The following is a 17373-nucleotide window of genomic DNA, read 5'->3' as shown; positions in this document are numbered from 1 at the left end:
CTGACGGCAGCGTGGCCGGTGCCGTGGGAAAGAGGCGTGACGAGCCTTCCCACGGCTCCGTTTTACGGCGGGTGTCGCGCAGCGCGGCCGCACCGGCGGCTTTCCGGGGCGGGGCGGGGCGGGGCGAGCCGGGCCTTTGCGGCGCCGGGCGTCGCTTGGCGGCAGTGTGGCGCGGCCGCCGCCGGCTGCGGGCTGACAGGTGCGGCGGGCCGGGAAGTTGCTGACTAAGCCGGGCCGGGCGGAGCCGCGGGAAGGAGAAGCGGCTCTGCCGAGCGTCGGGTCGCAGCGTCGGCGCCTCCGGGGGGCCCATGGGGACGGCGGCGAGCCACAGCAGCGAGGAGGAGGAGGAGGGCGCCGAGGAGGGCATGGAGGGGGCGGCCGCGGCGCCTCAGTCCGGCGCCCCCTTCCCGCCCGGCGCCGCCGCCAGCCCGGCGCCTCCGCTGCCGCCGGCCGAGGTGCTGCTGGACCAGGCCCGGCTGCGGGAAGCCACGGCGCGGCTGCGGGAGGCGGCGCTGCCCGAGTCGCTGGTGTCGCGGCACCACAGCACGCTGGTGCGCTGGCTGGAGGAGCGCCTCAGCCGCGGCGACGAGGCCGTCAGCCTGGAGCAGTTCTGCGAGGTGCTGGAGAGCGTCTCCCGCCTGGCAGCCGGCTCCCGCGGCGAGAGCGAGGAGGTGAGGGGGCGGCCGGTGGGGCCAGGCCGCTGCCCGGCCCGGGGGGGGCTGCGGGGGGCCGGTCCCCTCGCGGGACAAGGGGCGCCGGGGGGGGCTGCGCGGGGCCGGGGGACCGGGACAAGGGGCACCTGGGGGGGCTGCGCGGGACCGGGACAAGGGGCACCTGGGGGGGCTGCGCGGGGTCGGTCCCCCCGCGGGACGAGGGGCGCCCTCCCGAGGGAGCTGCCGGCCCAGGGGGGCAGCGCAGGGCCGGGGGACCGGGACAAGGGGCGTCCTCCCGGGGGAGCCGCCGTCCCGGGCAGGGCGGGGGGCGGTGGAACGCCCCGGGCTGCCGCTGGGGCAGGGCTCCCTCAGCCGGGGGGGCTCCCCCGGGGTCTCGCTGTGGGCGCGCAGCCGCCGGGCCCGTGACGCGGGGTCCCAGCAGCGAGGCCACCGAGGCGGCCGTGGGGAGCCCGGTCACCCCCTCCTGGTGGCCGGGGCGAGGCCAGGGCAGAGGGCTCTGCAGCCAGGTTCAGAAAGGGGCTGCTGCTACCGATAAAGGTGGCTGGCAACTTCCAGATCTTTTTTTAATATTTTTTTTCCATCGGTAATTTATACTTGGTTTTGTTGATCATGCCCAGCAGTCACTTCTAAATAAAAGGGTTATTTAACAACCATATTCTGCTGGTGTTACTGCCAGTGCAGCTGGTGGTAGCTCAGGTAGGAAGTTCTGTACCAGTAATTCCTCTGAGATACTTCTTAATGGCATCGCAAGTCAAAGTTTACCAGACTTGATTTTATTGTTGCTTTTCAAAATCGGCAGTGAGCTTGTCAAGTAGCTCGTTGGTATCCCATTACTTAGGTGAACAAGAGTTTTGGAAAACTTGTAAGCAAGTAGTGTAACACAGTTCCCCCTCCACAGACAGGTCTTTAGGTAAGGTTTTGGCAATAGAAGAGAGTGCAGTGCCCTTTCTGCTGTGGGAAGGCATGTGGAGAATTTAACATGTAGAACACTTAAGCTTTAGCTTTGCTCTCTAGCTAGCTAGCATTTAAAATGCAGTGGAAAACCCTGTTACGGGGAATTTCATGCTGGTTGAGAAAGTGGTTGTATTTGAATCTCTCACTGCATGCAGTTCCTGAGTCTCACCGGTGACTTCCTCCTGTCTTTGTATGGCTCCTGAGTAGTAGAATAACTTGGTAAAGTGTTAAACACTTTAACGTCACACATAACGCTCTGCGAAATCAGTGCCCAGATATTAACAAGACTACTGGAAACTGTGAAGAGATTAATTTTGTTCTACAGATAGGTATGGTGATACCTGACTGTTTTAAGTAGCTTGCTAAAATGCTGCTTCCATTTCCAGTTCCTTTAAGAGAGGCACTAAAGAACACTTCGTTTGTAATGATGGTGAGAGTGGAATTAGTGCATCAGGGCTGTCTGTTAATACAAACAACTGAACTTCACAGGCTGCAGAAATATTTTGAGGATTGTCTGTATTGCGCATCCTCCTCTGCATGAAGAATGTAGTGGTTTTGGGTTTGGTTATTTATTTTTTTCTGCTCTCGGGAATGAGGAAAAAACTTGTCAGAGGATTTATCATGGTATGGATATGTGATCATATCCAGTCTGTCCTGCAAAGTTGGTATGTTGGGAGTTAGGGGAAAACCTTGATGTCATTGTTTTTGTAACTGGCACCAGCCCAGGGACTGTAGTATTTTAGGATGTGTTTTACACTGATGAGAAGTTAGTTTGTGGGTGGCAGGTCAGTAGGTTTCACTCTTTAGTGTTTATAGAATCCTGTCTGGCATAGACTAAGTGTTGATCTGCCCATTTTTCTATTATCAGTGTGGGGCTTGTGAACAAATACCTTGAATGCTTTATGGGCAAAATGAACCTCTTGTTTAAGTGCAGAATCTTCTTTCTAGGTAAAGTGAACCTCTGAATCCTTTTTTTTATTTAGTAGTGCTTCAGAGCTGTCATGTAATGTGTCCGGCTTTTGCTTGAAACATTAACGCTGCAGCTCTGCCGAGGATGAAGGATGACATACAGAGTTTTCCTAAGTCACACTTCAGATGTTCTGTCATGCTGTCCAACTCCTGAGCTGTCTGTGAGATGAGGGGGTGATTTTTCCGTGTGCCATGTTTCCTAGCAATCGCCTTAGCCATCAATTTTCCCAGGAAGGATGTCTCTTTTACATTTCTTTATGTTCAGGGTTGAACTGAGTAGGAAGTGTGTGGACTTCATGCTTTTATTTAGGAGCACAATGCAGCTGGATTGTGGTAAAGCTGCTACTGCATTTGTATCATGTCTCAGTTGTGAACACAACTCAAAAGCTTGGACACAGGTTTGCATACTGATTTTTTTCTTTCTTTTTTTTTCTTATATCCCCATTGTACAGAGCAGCTTGTCTGAGCAGTGGGACTTGTGTATGCTTTGTGTCAGTTAAAGAGTTTGTTATACTGAACAGTCAAAAAATAATTGTAGAGTTCTAGTGTTGGCGCAGTCTCCTGAGATCATAGGAAGAGTTTAAAAATAAAATAGCAAAATACTGCATTAAGATACAAAGAAAAGCACATATGTCATAATCTCTCCCTACATGAAAGTATGAAAATTTCGTTTAAAGTAGATATTGGCAGATCCAGCCTTGTCATCTTCTTTGGTGTTTGTTTTCACTAGTAACATCACCAAACTTGCTCACTTGTTTACCTCGTGTTTTAGTAATTGCACAGTTTGACTTTAAATACAAGGAGAAAAAGTCATAATTAGGAAAAATTGCTTCCCATGAAGTGTTGTCAAGCACTGGAACAGGCTGCCCGGGGAAGTGGTTGAGTCACCATCCCGGGAGGTATCTAAAAGACGTCTGGATGCGGTGCTTAGGGACATGGGTTAGCGGTGGACTCGGCAGTCCTGGCTTAACGGTTGGCTCGATGATCTGAAAGGTCTTTTCCAACCTGAACAGTTTCTGTGATTCTATCATAATGGCAGGAATGGTGTGGTGCAAAACTGTATGTCGAATTGTTTTGGCAACCGAGTTAACGTTTGTTAAAGTTAATTCCCGCTGTGGTGTTGTCCTCCAGCAAAAGCCTTAGTTTTTTGCTTCAGCACCTACCTGATGCCCAGCCTCAGCCGTCTGTACTGGCTGAGGTCCTTTCTGGGTGCCCAGCACCGTTCGCCTTTGCTACCAAGAATAATTTTTTTAAAAGGTGATCATTGTTAGCGTGTGTTCAGCTGTATGTTTAGCTTAGCAGTTCTATAAACTCCTGTTAAAATTCAGCTCTGTGCCACAGAAGTGCTGCTGGAGCTGCAGTCAGCTAAAATACAGCATTTTGATTCGGTTGCCTTCCAAGGACTTTGCTCTCATTTAAGTGGTGTAATTATGTCATGGTTAATTGGCAGGTTATTTCGATCTAATCATTTCAGATTATTTCTCTCTAGGATAGTACTTTTAATGGTGCATCAAGTTCGATAATCGGGTAGCAAACCAAGAGATTCAAGCGTAAGCTTCCTCCCAAACAGCCGTGATTTGACTCTGTCAGACGCTTGTGATCTGTTCTTAGAGGCCAAGTTGACTTGGCTATGTGGCTGAACCTGAAATACCAAGTTCAGGGCTGGGAAGTCTTGCTTGTAAAGAAATATATTTTGTAAGTGCATTCCCAATTTAGGGGGGAAAAAAAAAAAGGTGCTTGTGAAATACAACATTTCTTTTTGGGGTATGGTCAGGGTTTGGGTTTGGTTTTTTTTTGTTTTTGTTTTTTCAATTAAACAGAAGCTTGATTCAAAATTAAATATGAATGTGAAAATATAGCTAGGTGTTCTTTTTAATAGTAGTGTGTCACTGGATCGTGAGTTCTGTGACGTGGCTAGTTAAAAAAAATTACCTTTACCAGCTTGGTTCTGTTGGATAGGTTTAGCTGAATAAAAGTATCTTGTACTTTTGTTAGTACAAAGATGTGAAATGCATAGCTGTGTGAGTGACTCTTTATACGTGCTCAACACAACTTCTTATATTAAATATTTATGTTAAGGTCAAAGTTAATAAAGTTGGCAATTATTCCCTTCCATAAGGGGGAGGGGGAAGTCTTGTCTAACCCCATTGTTTTCACACATACTTTGAAAAACTGTGTTAAACTGGTGTTTTGTGTAGGAGGACAGTGTATGGAAGGAAATACACATTTTAAAAAATCTGGTTCTACAGACACTTCCGTAAGTAAAGGAAGTAGTTAAAACCTGAAAGAATATGAGAGGGTGCAGTGTGAGATAGATGCAGCAGTAATGCGTAATGGATGGTGGTATGGCTTTTAGAACTACTCTACCCTTTAATGGAAAAGCTTTTTAGTGTTCTTTTGTGAGCACCTTCTTCGTAGTTCCAGCTGCCGGTGGATGGATACTGCTGATTCACTGGTATAGATGATGTGCTGGCTCCACCTAAACGTAACTATGGTTGACTTCTATAGGAAGGCAGTGCAAATGCCTTAAAACCTGCTAAGGACTGCAGATTTCCAGCCAGGCTGTTTCCTGTTGTTACAAATTCAGTACTACGGAAAACAGATTCTTCTGATTTTTATTTAATGCTGTTATGTTTACTGCTGTAGTTTCTGTGAAATACCTTGAATTTCTGCTTGAAATAATTTTCTTTTTTTTTTTTGCTTCTTTTCAGGCTTTTGCACAATTTGATGCTGAAGGAGATGGCACCGTAGATGTGGAGAACATGCTGGAGGCTCTCAAGAATTCTAGTGGAGCTAATCTTCAAGGGGAGCTTAGCCATGTGATCAGGCAACTGCAAGCTTGTTCACTAGTTCCAGGTATGAGAACAGTGACAAAACAAATGGTTTCCCAAGTCTTGCCTTTTTTTATAAGGGGTGCTGCTTCAATAAATTGTGTTAATAGTGTTGCTTGTCCTGATCTTATCAAAACCATACTTCGGGTTGTTCTTGTTTCTCTAGTATCAAACAAGTGAAGTTGCTGTAAATGAAAAATTTCCCATAACTACATCCAGCTCACTAACTTTCATAAAAACCCAATATTTTCTTCTCTGTGTGAGCAGCTGTGGAGCTGCTTATCCTTGTTTGGTTTAGCTTATGGTCAGAAAACAGTTCCTTGCAAAATTTTGCTGAATGCCTAGCTAATGCGATCTTGTACTCAGTAACTGGAGGAATAAATCCTTCATTGAGTCTATTTCAGGTGAAGAGTCATATTCCTTTTTATTATATTGTTATTTAGCATTTGAAATCCTGCTAAAACATAATTCATGTTTTATAGCATACTGTTTGGAAAGTGTCAGTTTCCAGAATTTGATTTCTGGGATAAGTATCGGTTACTGAGTTTCCTTCCAAGCTTTTGATGCAAAGTGGCTAAAGGGGATTTGCCTCAGAGGATTAAATGAGAAGTGCTAGAATTGGCTAGAGATAAGTCAGAGGAGAGTACTTACGGAGTACTGTTCTATGCATCTAAATGCACTGTGATTCAGAGTACCGCTGTCAAGGAGCTGAAATTTCTTATGAAGTTCATGGAAAGCATTAGGCATCTCTTTGGGAATAATCCATAATGCCAAATGCTTAGTGTAGCTCAGCGTGAGTGATGTGAGTACATCAGCTCATTAGCCAAGCAGCAACTGTTTCACTTTGAACTTCTGGGACAGCAAAATAAGCACAAGAAGTAAGATTATTTTTTTATTGTAAATTGTTTTGAACCCCTTCAGGCATTTCTGGTTACTGGCAAAAGTACTTGCCTGCACCTTTCACAGTCCTGCTGCAAAGGTTGCAAAGTTTGAGCTACTTTATATGGTGGAATGTAGTTCTCATGTAGGTTCCCGTGCTTAACTGGGATTTATCTAGTCATACGTTACAGAGGGGACAAATGATGACTTGGTCAAGTCAGGTGTTGCAACGAAGATAGAAATAATGTCTCTTTCTAGGTTTTATTGATATATTTTCTGAATCGAAAGAGCGTCTCGGTCTTCATGCTTCAATGATACTGAGATTTTTGCACCGGAATCGGATTTCTAGTACTGCCATCCCTTACCCAGTGTTGGAGTACTTCAACAATATCTGTACTATGCGGTCTTCTGTATTGAAGGATTCTTTAGATCGGCTTCTCCTAAAAGAGAAAGGTATGTAGTATCTTTCTCTTCTTTTTTCAAGATGGTAATGTAACCATAGCTTGAAGAAGCGATTACAGATAAAAGACAAAGCTTTCTTTACTGTTTAATCTTTAACAGGCATGGCTTTTTATGAAGTTGATCTACATGCTTCTGTGGGTTTTGTGTTGGTTTTTGAGGCACATAAATTATTTTCCTAACTACCTAGCAATCAGAGTAACACACTGGGATGTCTTTCACCTTTCTCCTGACCTGTTTCAGAATGATGAGTACTAACTTGCTATAGCCTTTATTCAGTCAATATCTCTACTAGTTGCTAGAACTTTAGTTCCCATGCGAAGATGAATGTTTTCTGAAGTTGACTGTTCAGTATTAAAAAAGAATTTGCTGGTTAGGGGTAGAGGTAGCGAATCTTACTGTATTTCAGATGGGACTGGCCTGGTGGTCTCCCTAGAGGGATGACTCCTTTTCCTCACAGCTTGACTTGATATTTTCAGTTATCTGCACTTCTATTGAAATAGATCAAGTTGCTTGGGGAGACAATATGCTTTGTCCCTTCCCTGGAACAGCTGAATTGACGTTTTCTCCATTGTATTACTTTTTCCTCTCGTCTATTTGTATTTTGGCATAATAATGATAAAACACTGGTGAGGCCAGTAATGAAAGGAGGAGATAAAGGCTATTGAACTCCAGGCAAAGTAGGTACTTTAATACTGCAAGTGGCAGGTTGAGATGATTTCATTTCAGGTGAAATGCAACTTCGCTGTCTTCTAGTTTCTGTCAGAAACAGTTCTCCAGGAACCGTGTTCTGTGCCAACAAGTTATTCTATATGAGATAGTTATTATAAAGGTATAACAATATTCAAAACAAGCAAAGGAAGAGTGCTGATGAGGGGTTTCTTTGCAGAATACCCCAGTGACTTGAATGGTGATCAGGAGTCGGACAAGCTGAAGTCTGTCACAAAGTGCTATACTCACATAGAAACCTCATCCAATTCTGCTGATATTGACAAGATGACAAATGGCGAAACTACATCTTTCTGGCAGTCGGATGGGAGTGCTCGCTCGCATTGGATCCGGTGAGTGATGTGGCAATGTACAGCTGAGTTTTGGGGGTGTTAGCCCTTAAGTCTACAGCCAGTGGGGTATTGTGGTGGTTTGGCCCTGGCCGGAGGCCGGGTGCCCACCGAAGCCGCCCTGTCGGTCTCCTCAGCCAGGCAGGGGAGAGAAAATACAAGGAAAGTGGGTCAAGATAAGGATGGGGAGATTGCTCGGCAATTACCCTCACGGGCAAAACAGACTTGACTTGGGGAAATTAGTTTAATTTATTACCATTCAAATCAGAGTAGGAAGTTGAGAAATAAGCCCAAATCTTAAAAACACCTTCTCCCCACCCCTCCCTTTTTCCTGGGCTCAATTTCACTCCTGATGTCTCTACCTGCTCCCCACCAGCAGCACAGAGGGACGGGGAATGGGAATGGGGGTTACAGTCAGTTCATCACATGCTGTCTCTTCTGCTCCTTCCTCCTCACACTCTTCCTCTGCTCCAGCGTGGGTCCCTCCCATGGGTGCAGCCTCCCAGGCCCAGCTGGCCCCAGGGCGTCCCCACGGGGTCCCCAGCCCGGGCTCCTCTCCCCATGTGCCACGGGCCCTGCCAGGGGCTGCCTCAGCGCCGCTGCCCATGGGGCACCCCCTGCCCCGGCGTGGGGCCCTCCCCGGGCTGCGGGGGGGTCTGCTCCCCTGGGGGCTCCATGGGCCGGGGGCTCCCCACAGGCTGGGGGGAATGTCTGCTCCAGGGTCTGGAGCCCCTCCGGCTCTGGCCTGGGGGCTGCGGGGCTGCTGCTCTCCCATCTCGCTCCTCTCTGGCTGCAGTTGCACAGGTTTTTCCCCCCTTCCTAAATCTCTTACCCTGAGGCGCTGCCACCATCGCTGCTGGGCTCGGCCTTGGCCGGCTGGCATCGGCTCTGTTGGGCATGAGCTCCTCACAGAAGCCACCCCTGTAGCCCCCTGGCTACCAAAACCTTGTCACGCCAACCCATTACAGGTAACTGAAAAAAAATTGTGCAATTAATGACCGACAGATGAATATAGTTGACTTCTGCATAAATTTTAAAGGCCTGACCACCAAGTAAAAGTATTCACCGGTAAAATGCATACATCTTCCATGCTGGCACGTACCTTTGCTTTGTAGCTAAGCTTTCCAAACTGCATTACAGATGCAGTAGTTATTGCTTGAGGTGCTTTGCCACTGTCTAGAACGTTACGTGAAACTCCATGAAATGTGTTTTTTCGGTAGTAGATCTAAGTGTGTATACTTTAATTTTTTATTTTTTTTTTAAAGTCTCATGTTGGTCATTATTGACACTACATTTTTATTCCCGGGGAATGAATTCTTAGTTGAAAAGCTGAACAACCAAATTCTACAGTCTCATTATCAGAGGTGACTGTCATTTAAGTCAATTACAAGTTTTCTAACTTGTCCACCGTGATAGGGGGCTGGTAGTGCCTGTGAAGCTCTAGTTAGTGGCCAGCGGATTTATTTGTGTCTATAGAAGTGGATACAGAGTGAAGCTTAGCTAAAATGAAATACTTGACTTATGTTCTCTTTGCTTTGCAGTTTAAAGATGAAGCCAGATGTTGTTTTGAGACATCTGTCCATTGCAGTGGCAGCTAATGACCAGAGTTACATGCCACAGCAAGTTACAGTGGCAGTGGGAAGGAATGCCAGCAGTCTTCAGGAGGTCCGAGATGTTCACATTCCAAGCAATATCACTGGCTACGTAACACTGTTGGAAAACGCTAACATTAGTCAGATGTGTGAGTCAATAAAGATACCATTGGTATACTGTTCTGGTGCTTTTTTGAAGGTGAAAGGTTGGGTAGATCATAGATCGATGTGTTGAAATGTCAGTTATTAGAACAAACTTTTGACCTGGTCCTTGGGTTAGAGAAATTGTTTTAACTGTAGTTTAATTTCTAGCCTGTAAGATATTTTCTGAGTCTTTCTCATGGCATCTGTCTGGAACTTGGGCTAAGGGTTGAAGAGCCAGGATGACTAAATATGCAGTTTTAGCCTCTCAGTTTGAAGACACTGGGCAATTTTAAAATATCTTTGCTTGCACAGTGAAAGCGTATGTTGGATGATGGCATCTGGCAAAAAAATCTGCTTCTGAGCAAGTATTTCTTTTTTTTTTCTTCAGTAGCAAAGCTCTGAAGCTGGTCAGATGCTTTTTGTAAAAGCAGGTTTTATGCTAAGGGTTTTTAAGTAGTGTTATTTTTAAGGCTGGTAGATCTGTGGGTGCTATATTGGAATCAAACAGAGGAAAGCTGCTTCTTCCTAAGATGGCTTCTGCAGCTTTGGAAATTTTGTCCCTTCCTTCCAAAGAGGTGCTTTTCACTAAGATGAACTCTCACTGCCACAGAAGTGGGCAGCAAGGATGTTGTTCCTCAGAAGTAACTAGGACAACGTTATCTATGCAAAATGGTCAAGAACTTACGTGAAAATTTTTATCTAACTCAAAACTTTATTTTTAGGCTTTGTTCTTTTTCTCTATCTTCTCCGCTGCCATTCTCAAGACACTTCCTATGTATGTAGGTGGAACGGTACTGGATAATCTATAATCTATTTTCCACTTTAAGGGTCTTTTTACTACTTTTCCCCTAATTTCTAGCCATACAGTATGTAAAGGATCTCATAGGCCATTCAAAGGCTGAATCTTCCAAATCATAAGCACGGTGAAGAAACACATATGCATAGTTGTCTGTATGTGGGAGTACTGTTACATATCTGCTGCTATTTTTCTAGGAGGCTTTGCAGCAATTATTGCTTTGAATATCTGGATTCTTCTAGATCTAATCCAGCAGAAGAAATTGAAAAAAAAATGTTTTGTGTTTTGACAGATGTACAGATAAACATCAAGCGTTGCCTTAGTGATGGATGTGACACAAGAATCCATGGACTCAGGGCCTTTGGTTATCAAAGGGTTAAGAAGGTGGGCGTCTCTGTGTGCGATGCTTCGGCTATCTGGTACTGGTCTTTGCTGACCTCTCTGGTAACAGCTTCCATGGAAACAAATCCAGCATTCGTTCACACTATTTTACAAAATACTCAGTAAGTACCAAACTTAGATGGTTTGTGACTTTTTAAAAAATTATTTTTAAAAATACTTCCAGCTTTAGTAAACTAATCTACTTTGTGTAACTGGCTTCCACTCCCTTCATCACGGTGTTTGAACATAATTTCAGCTATTGTGGTATTTCTCTTTTATCCATTTGCACACACTAGAACAAGTCAAATTCTCCTACCTGTTGTCTAATCTAGTTGTTAAGTCATGACTGAACACTGACAGATAGGGTTTTTTACCTGTCCTCTGACTTGTAATAATTTTGAAAAGCCTAAAATTAATTAAATTTTATTGTTAATTTTTTTGATTATAAATATTGAACACCTTCCGCGTACCACTGGAGCTAAATTGAGCTTAATTTTTAGCAAATGTTTGCTTCTGTAATGCCATGCCTTATGCAGGGATATAGTCAGGAATATGCAGGATCTCTGTGCAGATGTTTGCTCGTGGTGGTTGGCCACTTTCTGCGTTACTGTTTCCTTGTTTGACTGCCAAATGCTTCTGCCCAATGACTTGAAGGATTGGAATCCTAATAAAACCATTACACACCCACATCAACTTTTATAGAGCTTAGCGTGATGCCACCATGCTTAAGAGCATGGCTATCGCCAGGTTAATGAGTACTGTAGGCTAAAGTCCATTAAGCCTATCTTTTAATTTGTGTCATCTATGAATCTTCTTTAAAGTTTAGATAACTTTATACATGCTTATGTCGGCAAGCTTTACTAAAACCGAAGGGCTTCAGATTTGCCACACTTGAGATATTTTTTTAGAAATACAATGTAAATACTGAGCTAATAAAGCTAAGTAAGTTATAATGGCGAAATCTTGACCGAAAAATGTGCTTTCAGGAAGTACAAATTCAGTGTTTGGAATTATAAAGCAAACCCCCAAACTTCAGTGTTGCATAGAATGACTTTGAAACTGCTTAGGAATTCCTGTTTTCAGGGGTTCTTGCGTTACCTTTGGAAATCAAACAAAAATTCTGATCTGAGCTAACCAGTTTCTCTTAGTTCCTGTAATTGTTCTGAAAGAATTTAAAAGGATTTTTCCCTTTATTAACAGGCTGTTGCTCAATTCTAAAACTATTTAAAGTAAAGCAGTACTTGGGCGCTAAGCTATTTCTAATGCTGTCACGGATTTAATTCAAACCCCTTTGATTTATTTGTCTCATTAAATCTGAGATATGAGGCTACATTCAAGATTACCTGGCAGTCGTTGAACTTGCCCTGCCCAGAATGCAATACTAGTTTTACCTTTGGAAGAGATTCTCTGCGTATATAAATCTTCTGCCCTCAGAAACTATTTATAGAGACCTTTTTGCAAAAAACCATGGTGATTCAAATGTCTAATTTTAAAAGGCTGTTTTCTCCAATTCTCTCTGGTGTCTGATGTTACATTCCCTCCTTTCTACTAGGAAAGCACTGCAACACATGCCACCTCTATCTCTAACGCCAGGGTCTACAGATTTTTCAAGCTTCTTATCTCCAAATGTTTTGGAAGAAGTAGATAGCTTCCTTATAAGAATAACAAGGTGAGTTTGTGTTGATGTATTTTGATGGAGTGGAAGATGGTTTTGAGGAATTTTTATAGCAAATGTATCTCATTTTTACACACCTGCTATTTTTTTAGTATCTTGAAAAATTCAAAGACATTAAGAAACAGGCACCTCTAGATTTTTTCCATGTGAATGTTATTTTTGTTTAAAAACAGAATGTCTTTGGAGTTTCTTTTCATTCTGTTGTTTTTTTTCCCTCCCCAGTTGTTGTACTACTCCAGAGGTTGAACTTACACTCCTGGCCTTTGCCTTAGCCAGGGGGAGTGTCGCTAAAGTGATAAGTTCTCTTTGTACAATCACTGATCATCTGGACACTCCGTACAAGGCTTCATCGCTTATCGCTTCCATGGCAACAGTCAGACAGAACCTTCTTTATAAATATGGTAAATGAATAATTGTTGGAGCCTTTACTGTATGTACTTAAAACAATATGCAGCTTTGAGTTGTACTTGTTACTCTTTGAGGGGTTAAAACTGTACAAGACTTCTAAATTATCATCTGTTAACCAAGAAGCTGAACTGTCTTAAAAGTTATTGATTAGATCAGCTTTCTTTGATCTAAGAATTGAACCAGGTAGCATTCTCTTGAGGGAGAAAACCTGAACTTTGTAGATAGTGGCTGTATCAAGGTGGTGATAGTGTTTGTGTTGTGTAGAAAGCAAATGGCATCAAGTGTTTTCATTCTTCCAATAACACACTTTTTTGTATGTTTAGCCTCAGTCAGGGATCTCTCTTGCAGACATGCATAAATTGAAGAAGTGTTCTAAACATAATGTCATTAGCGTCTATTTACAGTGCTTTTATTTTCACTTTTATAAACTAATCTGAATGTGTCATTAAGTGTAGAGCTGTGCATGGTCTCGCAAAAGGTGGTCAACTTTTGCTGTAATGACTGTACTTCTTTGATAAATCTGTGTTTTCTCAGATGTCAGCTTCTGAGATTATCGTTACTCTCTCAGGAAGATTTTTTTGCTTTGCTTTTATTTTATAATTATAATATCAGTATTTACTTTCAATAGGTTTGAAAATTGTTTAGTTTTTCCCGGAGTAGCCACTGCCTTTTTTGCAAGACAAGAGTGATATTTCGCATATTGTGAATTCCGAAGTCTGCAAACAGTTGAAGGAACATTAGTTGTCATGATTTTCATTGTCCTTCTGCCCATATCTAAAACTTGAGCTATTTTAGGTCAATGTATCTTGTACACTCCAGCTTCTTCACACTTTTTTTTTTTGTGTGTCTGACAATGGTAAAAATCTCAGTATTGTAATTTTTTCCATTCATTTTCTCTACGAAGAACTTTAGAAAGCATTTTCCCCAGTGTTTTTTATGAACTTGATAAACCCTTGCATTTTCTTACTTAGGAAAACCTTTGCGACTAACACTGCAAGCATGTGATGTAAAGGGAAAAGAAGATAAATCAGGGCCTGAAAACCTCCTTGTAGAGCCATGGACTGGGGATGGTAAGAGCCTGGACTTAAAATCCAGCATATTCAACTACACAAAGGCTGTTAATAAGGCTGTGGTGCTGTTCCACTTATAGTTAAATATACTTGGTGCTACTCGATAGTTTTATGATATGGAAGATCTGTAATTAAAAATAAAAAAAAAGGGCAAAACAACAAACACCTCCCCACCCCCAAAAATACAAACGAAACCAAACCCAAAAAACCAAAACAATGTGGAAATTCTGTTTTACAACAAGGTGGATTTCTCAGGAGCCAGCTTATTGTTAAAACAAAAAGATTGGATTTTGGGGAGAATTATTGATATTTTATGTGGAAGTCAACAATGAGCTGTCACAAAGAAAATTATACTAGAGCACATTTTGTGGCTTGAACTCCTGAATAATTCACTGTTTGTTTCCCAAATATTGATGGAGAGATATGGTAGAAATCATTGAAATTTTCGCTGACTATACGTAACTATTAATTCTTCTTTAAAGCCTGTCTTTGTTAATGCAATGCTTTTATGTACTAGATAAAATCTAAACAGTTTTGTTTTTCTTGACCTCCTTTTTAAGTGAAATGCTGCCTAATCTTTTTTTTTTTTTTAAATTGTGTATTGTCTTGTGCAGTGCTACTGGTAAATGAAAGCTATTGTGACAGAAAATCAGGCACATTCTAAATGCTCATTTTACCCCTCTGTTTGCTTTGTGTTTGGTTGGTTGGTTGGGTTTTTTTTTTAAAAAAAAATATTTGTGGATTGTCTTACGCTGTTTTGTGGATCACAGTTTGGGGAAAGGTGAGCTGTATCAGTGAATACAGCTACAAGCCCAAGTAACATTTGGGAGTTACTAATAACCTTTAATGGGGAAACACTCTTGAAACTGCTGCAGGTATTGCAGTCCTAGGAGAGACACGGTCTGGAGAGATCGTGTATGCTCTTGTGGGAGCATGTACTGACATAATACAGTCGTCTTACTTGTCTCTTTTTTATTTGGAAGCATTTACTAAGGAGCATTTCACTAGAAAAGCATTGTGGTTTTGTTTTCCCCCCTTTAGTCCACAATCTTCATATTCTCTTTCAAAGAGCTTGCACTAGCACTCCTTCCAACCTCATCTATTCCCTCTGCTGCTTTAGGTTTTCTTACTGAAACTGGGAAAACCAGGGCAAGTATCATTCTTTCTACTGGAACTGAATCTTCATTTCAAGTGACACAGATAAGGATAAAGGTATGTGGTTCCTGTATCCTTTTGAAGTAGAAGGCTTGCTTTTTTCCCTGGTGGTAGAGTTGAATTAGAATATTTTTTTTGTATGAACTGGAATTTTCAATTCATCATGAAATAGCGTTATTTTAGGGGTTTACTTTGGTATAAGTCACAGGGAACTTAAGGAAAGGGAGGTCATCAATTGTTTAAGGGGCCATAGGCACGTGGTAAAGACGCTTCTTTTATATTGCTGTTGTCTGTATCTTGCGATATACTCAAGCCAGTGACTCTTATGTGTATGGCTTCTCTCTGAAGAGTATGGATTTACAGGTAAGACCTTATAAATAATTTTCCAACTGTATATAGCAGGTTTCAAGATAGCAAGTAAGTTAGATTAAATGTAGGTCTTTCAAATTCATTTTTAGAGACACCAGTGTACTTTGCACATTTGGTGTGACTTTTATCTGGTTTAAAAAGCAAGATCTTTTAAAAGTGATTAACTTTTAAAAGTGATTAACTCTCATGGCCAGGGCAAAACTTCAGTGAGATTTCTGATTCCTGGAACAAGGATGCATATTTCAATGTCAAAGAGACTTAAAGGTGGATGGATTTCTGGCAAGTAAATTCTAATGAGCTGGACAGGTAGCTAAGCTGTTTTGCAGTGTAGTGATACCAGGATACATAACTTTAGTTTTGTTTGTGTTGAAAAAAAGCATACAAAATTTAAATGAGAATTAATATATGGAACTCTGGTTAATGTTGGGGTGCTAGCAGGGTGATAAATGCAACAAATATTAACCATTCACACGATCCTGGTTCAGTGGGTTACAAAAGTACGGTCAATATTTAGTTCCTCTCCATAACTTTTTTGTTATGGGAAATATAAAATATAAAAGCAATACATTTTTATTGTCAATTTTTTCATAATATTGCAACTGAATCTCTACTCTTAGGTCCGAAGAGGTGCCATTGGGGCCCAGTGTGGGCTGGTGTTTGCTTATAATAGTGCTTCGGAAAAGTTCCATGCAGAGGAACACTTCAAAAGATTTGAAAGCTATGACAAATGGAAGCTGCGGGAATTCAAAAAATTTTTAAAAAACAGGTATAGGCGGACATTTTGTAACGAATACCTGGAAGATAAATGTTAATTAGGTCTTTTTGCAATGCCAGTTGAACTATTGAGAATTGTTCCAAATGACTTAAAAATTAGGCGTCATTTAATCATTACTTGTTTAATTTTAATGAGCCTCAATTTGATGTGTTTGAGGAAATACATCATGGCTAGTTTTCAACCTCTTGATTTAAAAACCTGTTTAATAAGGGATATAACAAAACAAACTTTCTGCTTGAGGTGCAGATCACTGGTAAACAGAAACATTTTATGGGAAGATCATAGGTTAATTAGCTTTTATTACTTTCTCAGAACTGTTTCTTGGGAGTGAAGGGAAGTTAGGGACAGTGACTAAAAGGATTTTCTTACTTTGCATGTGATAGTTCGGGTATGTGAAAGTTTCTGTTGTCTCTCATCCTAACTTTGTAGCTGTAACATGCTAAAAATATTTTGGTAGAATATCAACGGCCTTGCAGTTTGTTTAAACTTCTTCTTCACAAAGTTTGTGGTATACTTTGATACATAGAAGCAGTTCTTCGCATGAAGATCTGGGAGATGATGACCCTATTGGCTGGTTTGAAGTGGAGGAAGAATGGGATGAAGTTGATGTCAAAATGCAGCAATGCAGAATCTCCCAAGTAAGAAACTGAAAACCCGTTGGTGCAGTCACAGTGAGCAAAAAAAACCCATAAAATAAAGTTGATCTCTGTGCTTTGTTGTAATGCCAGTTGAAATGAGTAACTCTTTTGTGCAAGGAGAATTCTTCTGGGCAGAGGTAAAAATCAATGGGCTTCTAGTTAAACGAATGATTCAGCTTCTGTCCTTTAGGTTTTATTCTTTCTTTATGTATACACAGAGAGCTGTAGTTAAATGGTGCTTCAGGATCAAATTTAATGCAAAATTACGTGATAACGCACAGACTGCTAGTTTCATCATGAGGAAATATTTCTAAAAACAAAGACATGATTGTTCCTTTATTCTAAGATCTAGACAACTACCGCCAGTTTCTTCAACCTTTGTTTTAAGGGACAATTGCTAAGCAGTTCCATCAGTTAGGTTGATTTCCTTAAGGAATATGGGGCTTTTCTGTTTCAAGAGTGGCAGAATATGGGGTTTGACAGGGAGTGCCTAAATAGAAAACTTTGCTTTTTGCATCCTGCATTTCTCTTGATTCTGGAATCGGC

The 17373-nt window shown here is 42.1% G+C and overlaps 1 protein-coding gene across 7 annotated transcripts in view; it reads left to right on the top strand.

Moving 5' to 3' along the window:
- The first annotated feature begins 165 nt into the window (after positions 1–165).
- Positions 166–17373, top strand: part of ZZEF1 (zinc finger ZZ-type and EF-hand domain containing 1) — a 60578-nt gene continuing 43370 nt past the window's right edge. For 4 of the 7 annotated variants that reach the window (XR_005102214.1, XM_037375080.1, XM_037375081.1 and 1 more), the window contains exons 1-12: positions 167–671; positions 5309–5453; positions 6566–6760; positions 7656–7827; positions 9366–9565; positions 10649–10859; positions 12290–12406; positions 12635–12813; positions 13792–13890; positions 15011–15102; positions 16032–16180; positions 16716–16827. Coding sequence is in view for 6 of the 7 variants with exons in the window: in XM_037375080.1 (XP_037230977.1) it covers positions 309–671; positions 5309–5453; positions 6566–6760; positions 7656–7827; positions 9366–9565; positions 10649–10859; positions 12290–12406; positions 12635–12813; positions 13792–13890; positions 15011–15102; positions 16032–16180; positions 16716–16827 (2034 nt within the window). In the remaining variant the exon portion in view is untranslated. Of the gene's footprint in view, positions 672–5308; positions 5454–6565; positions 6761–7655; positions 7828–9365; positions 9566–10648; positions 10860–12289; positions 12407–12634; positions 12814–13791; positions 13891–15010; positions 15103–16031; positions 16181–16715; positions 16828–17373 lie in introns of all 7 variants that reach the window. The other 3 variants (XM_037375083.1, XM_037375082.1, XM_037375079.1) reach the window with 2 other exon arrangements.

This window comes from Falco rusticolus, chromosome 1 (genome assembly GCF_015220075.1).
Source record: "Falco rusticolus isolate bFalRus1 chromosome 1, bFalRus1.pri, whole genome shotgun sequence".
Classification (NCBI taxonomy): Eukaryota; Metazoa; Chordata; class Aves; order Falconiformes; family Falconidae; genus Falco; species Falco rusticolus.
Note: the sequence above shows the minus strand (reverse complement) of the source record. Positions and strands in the feature narration are given on the sequence as shown.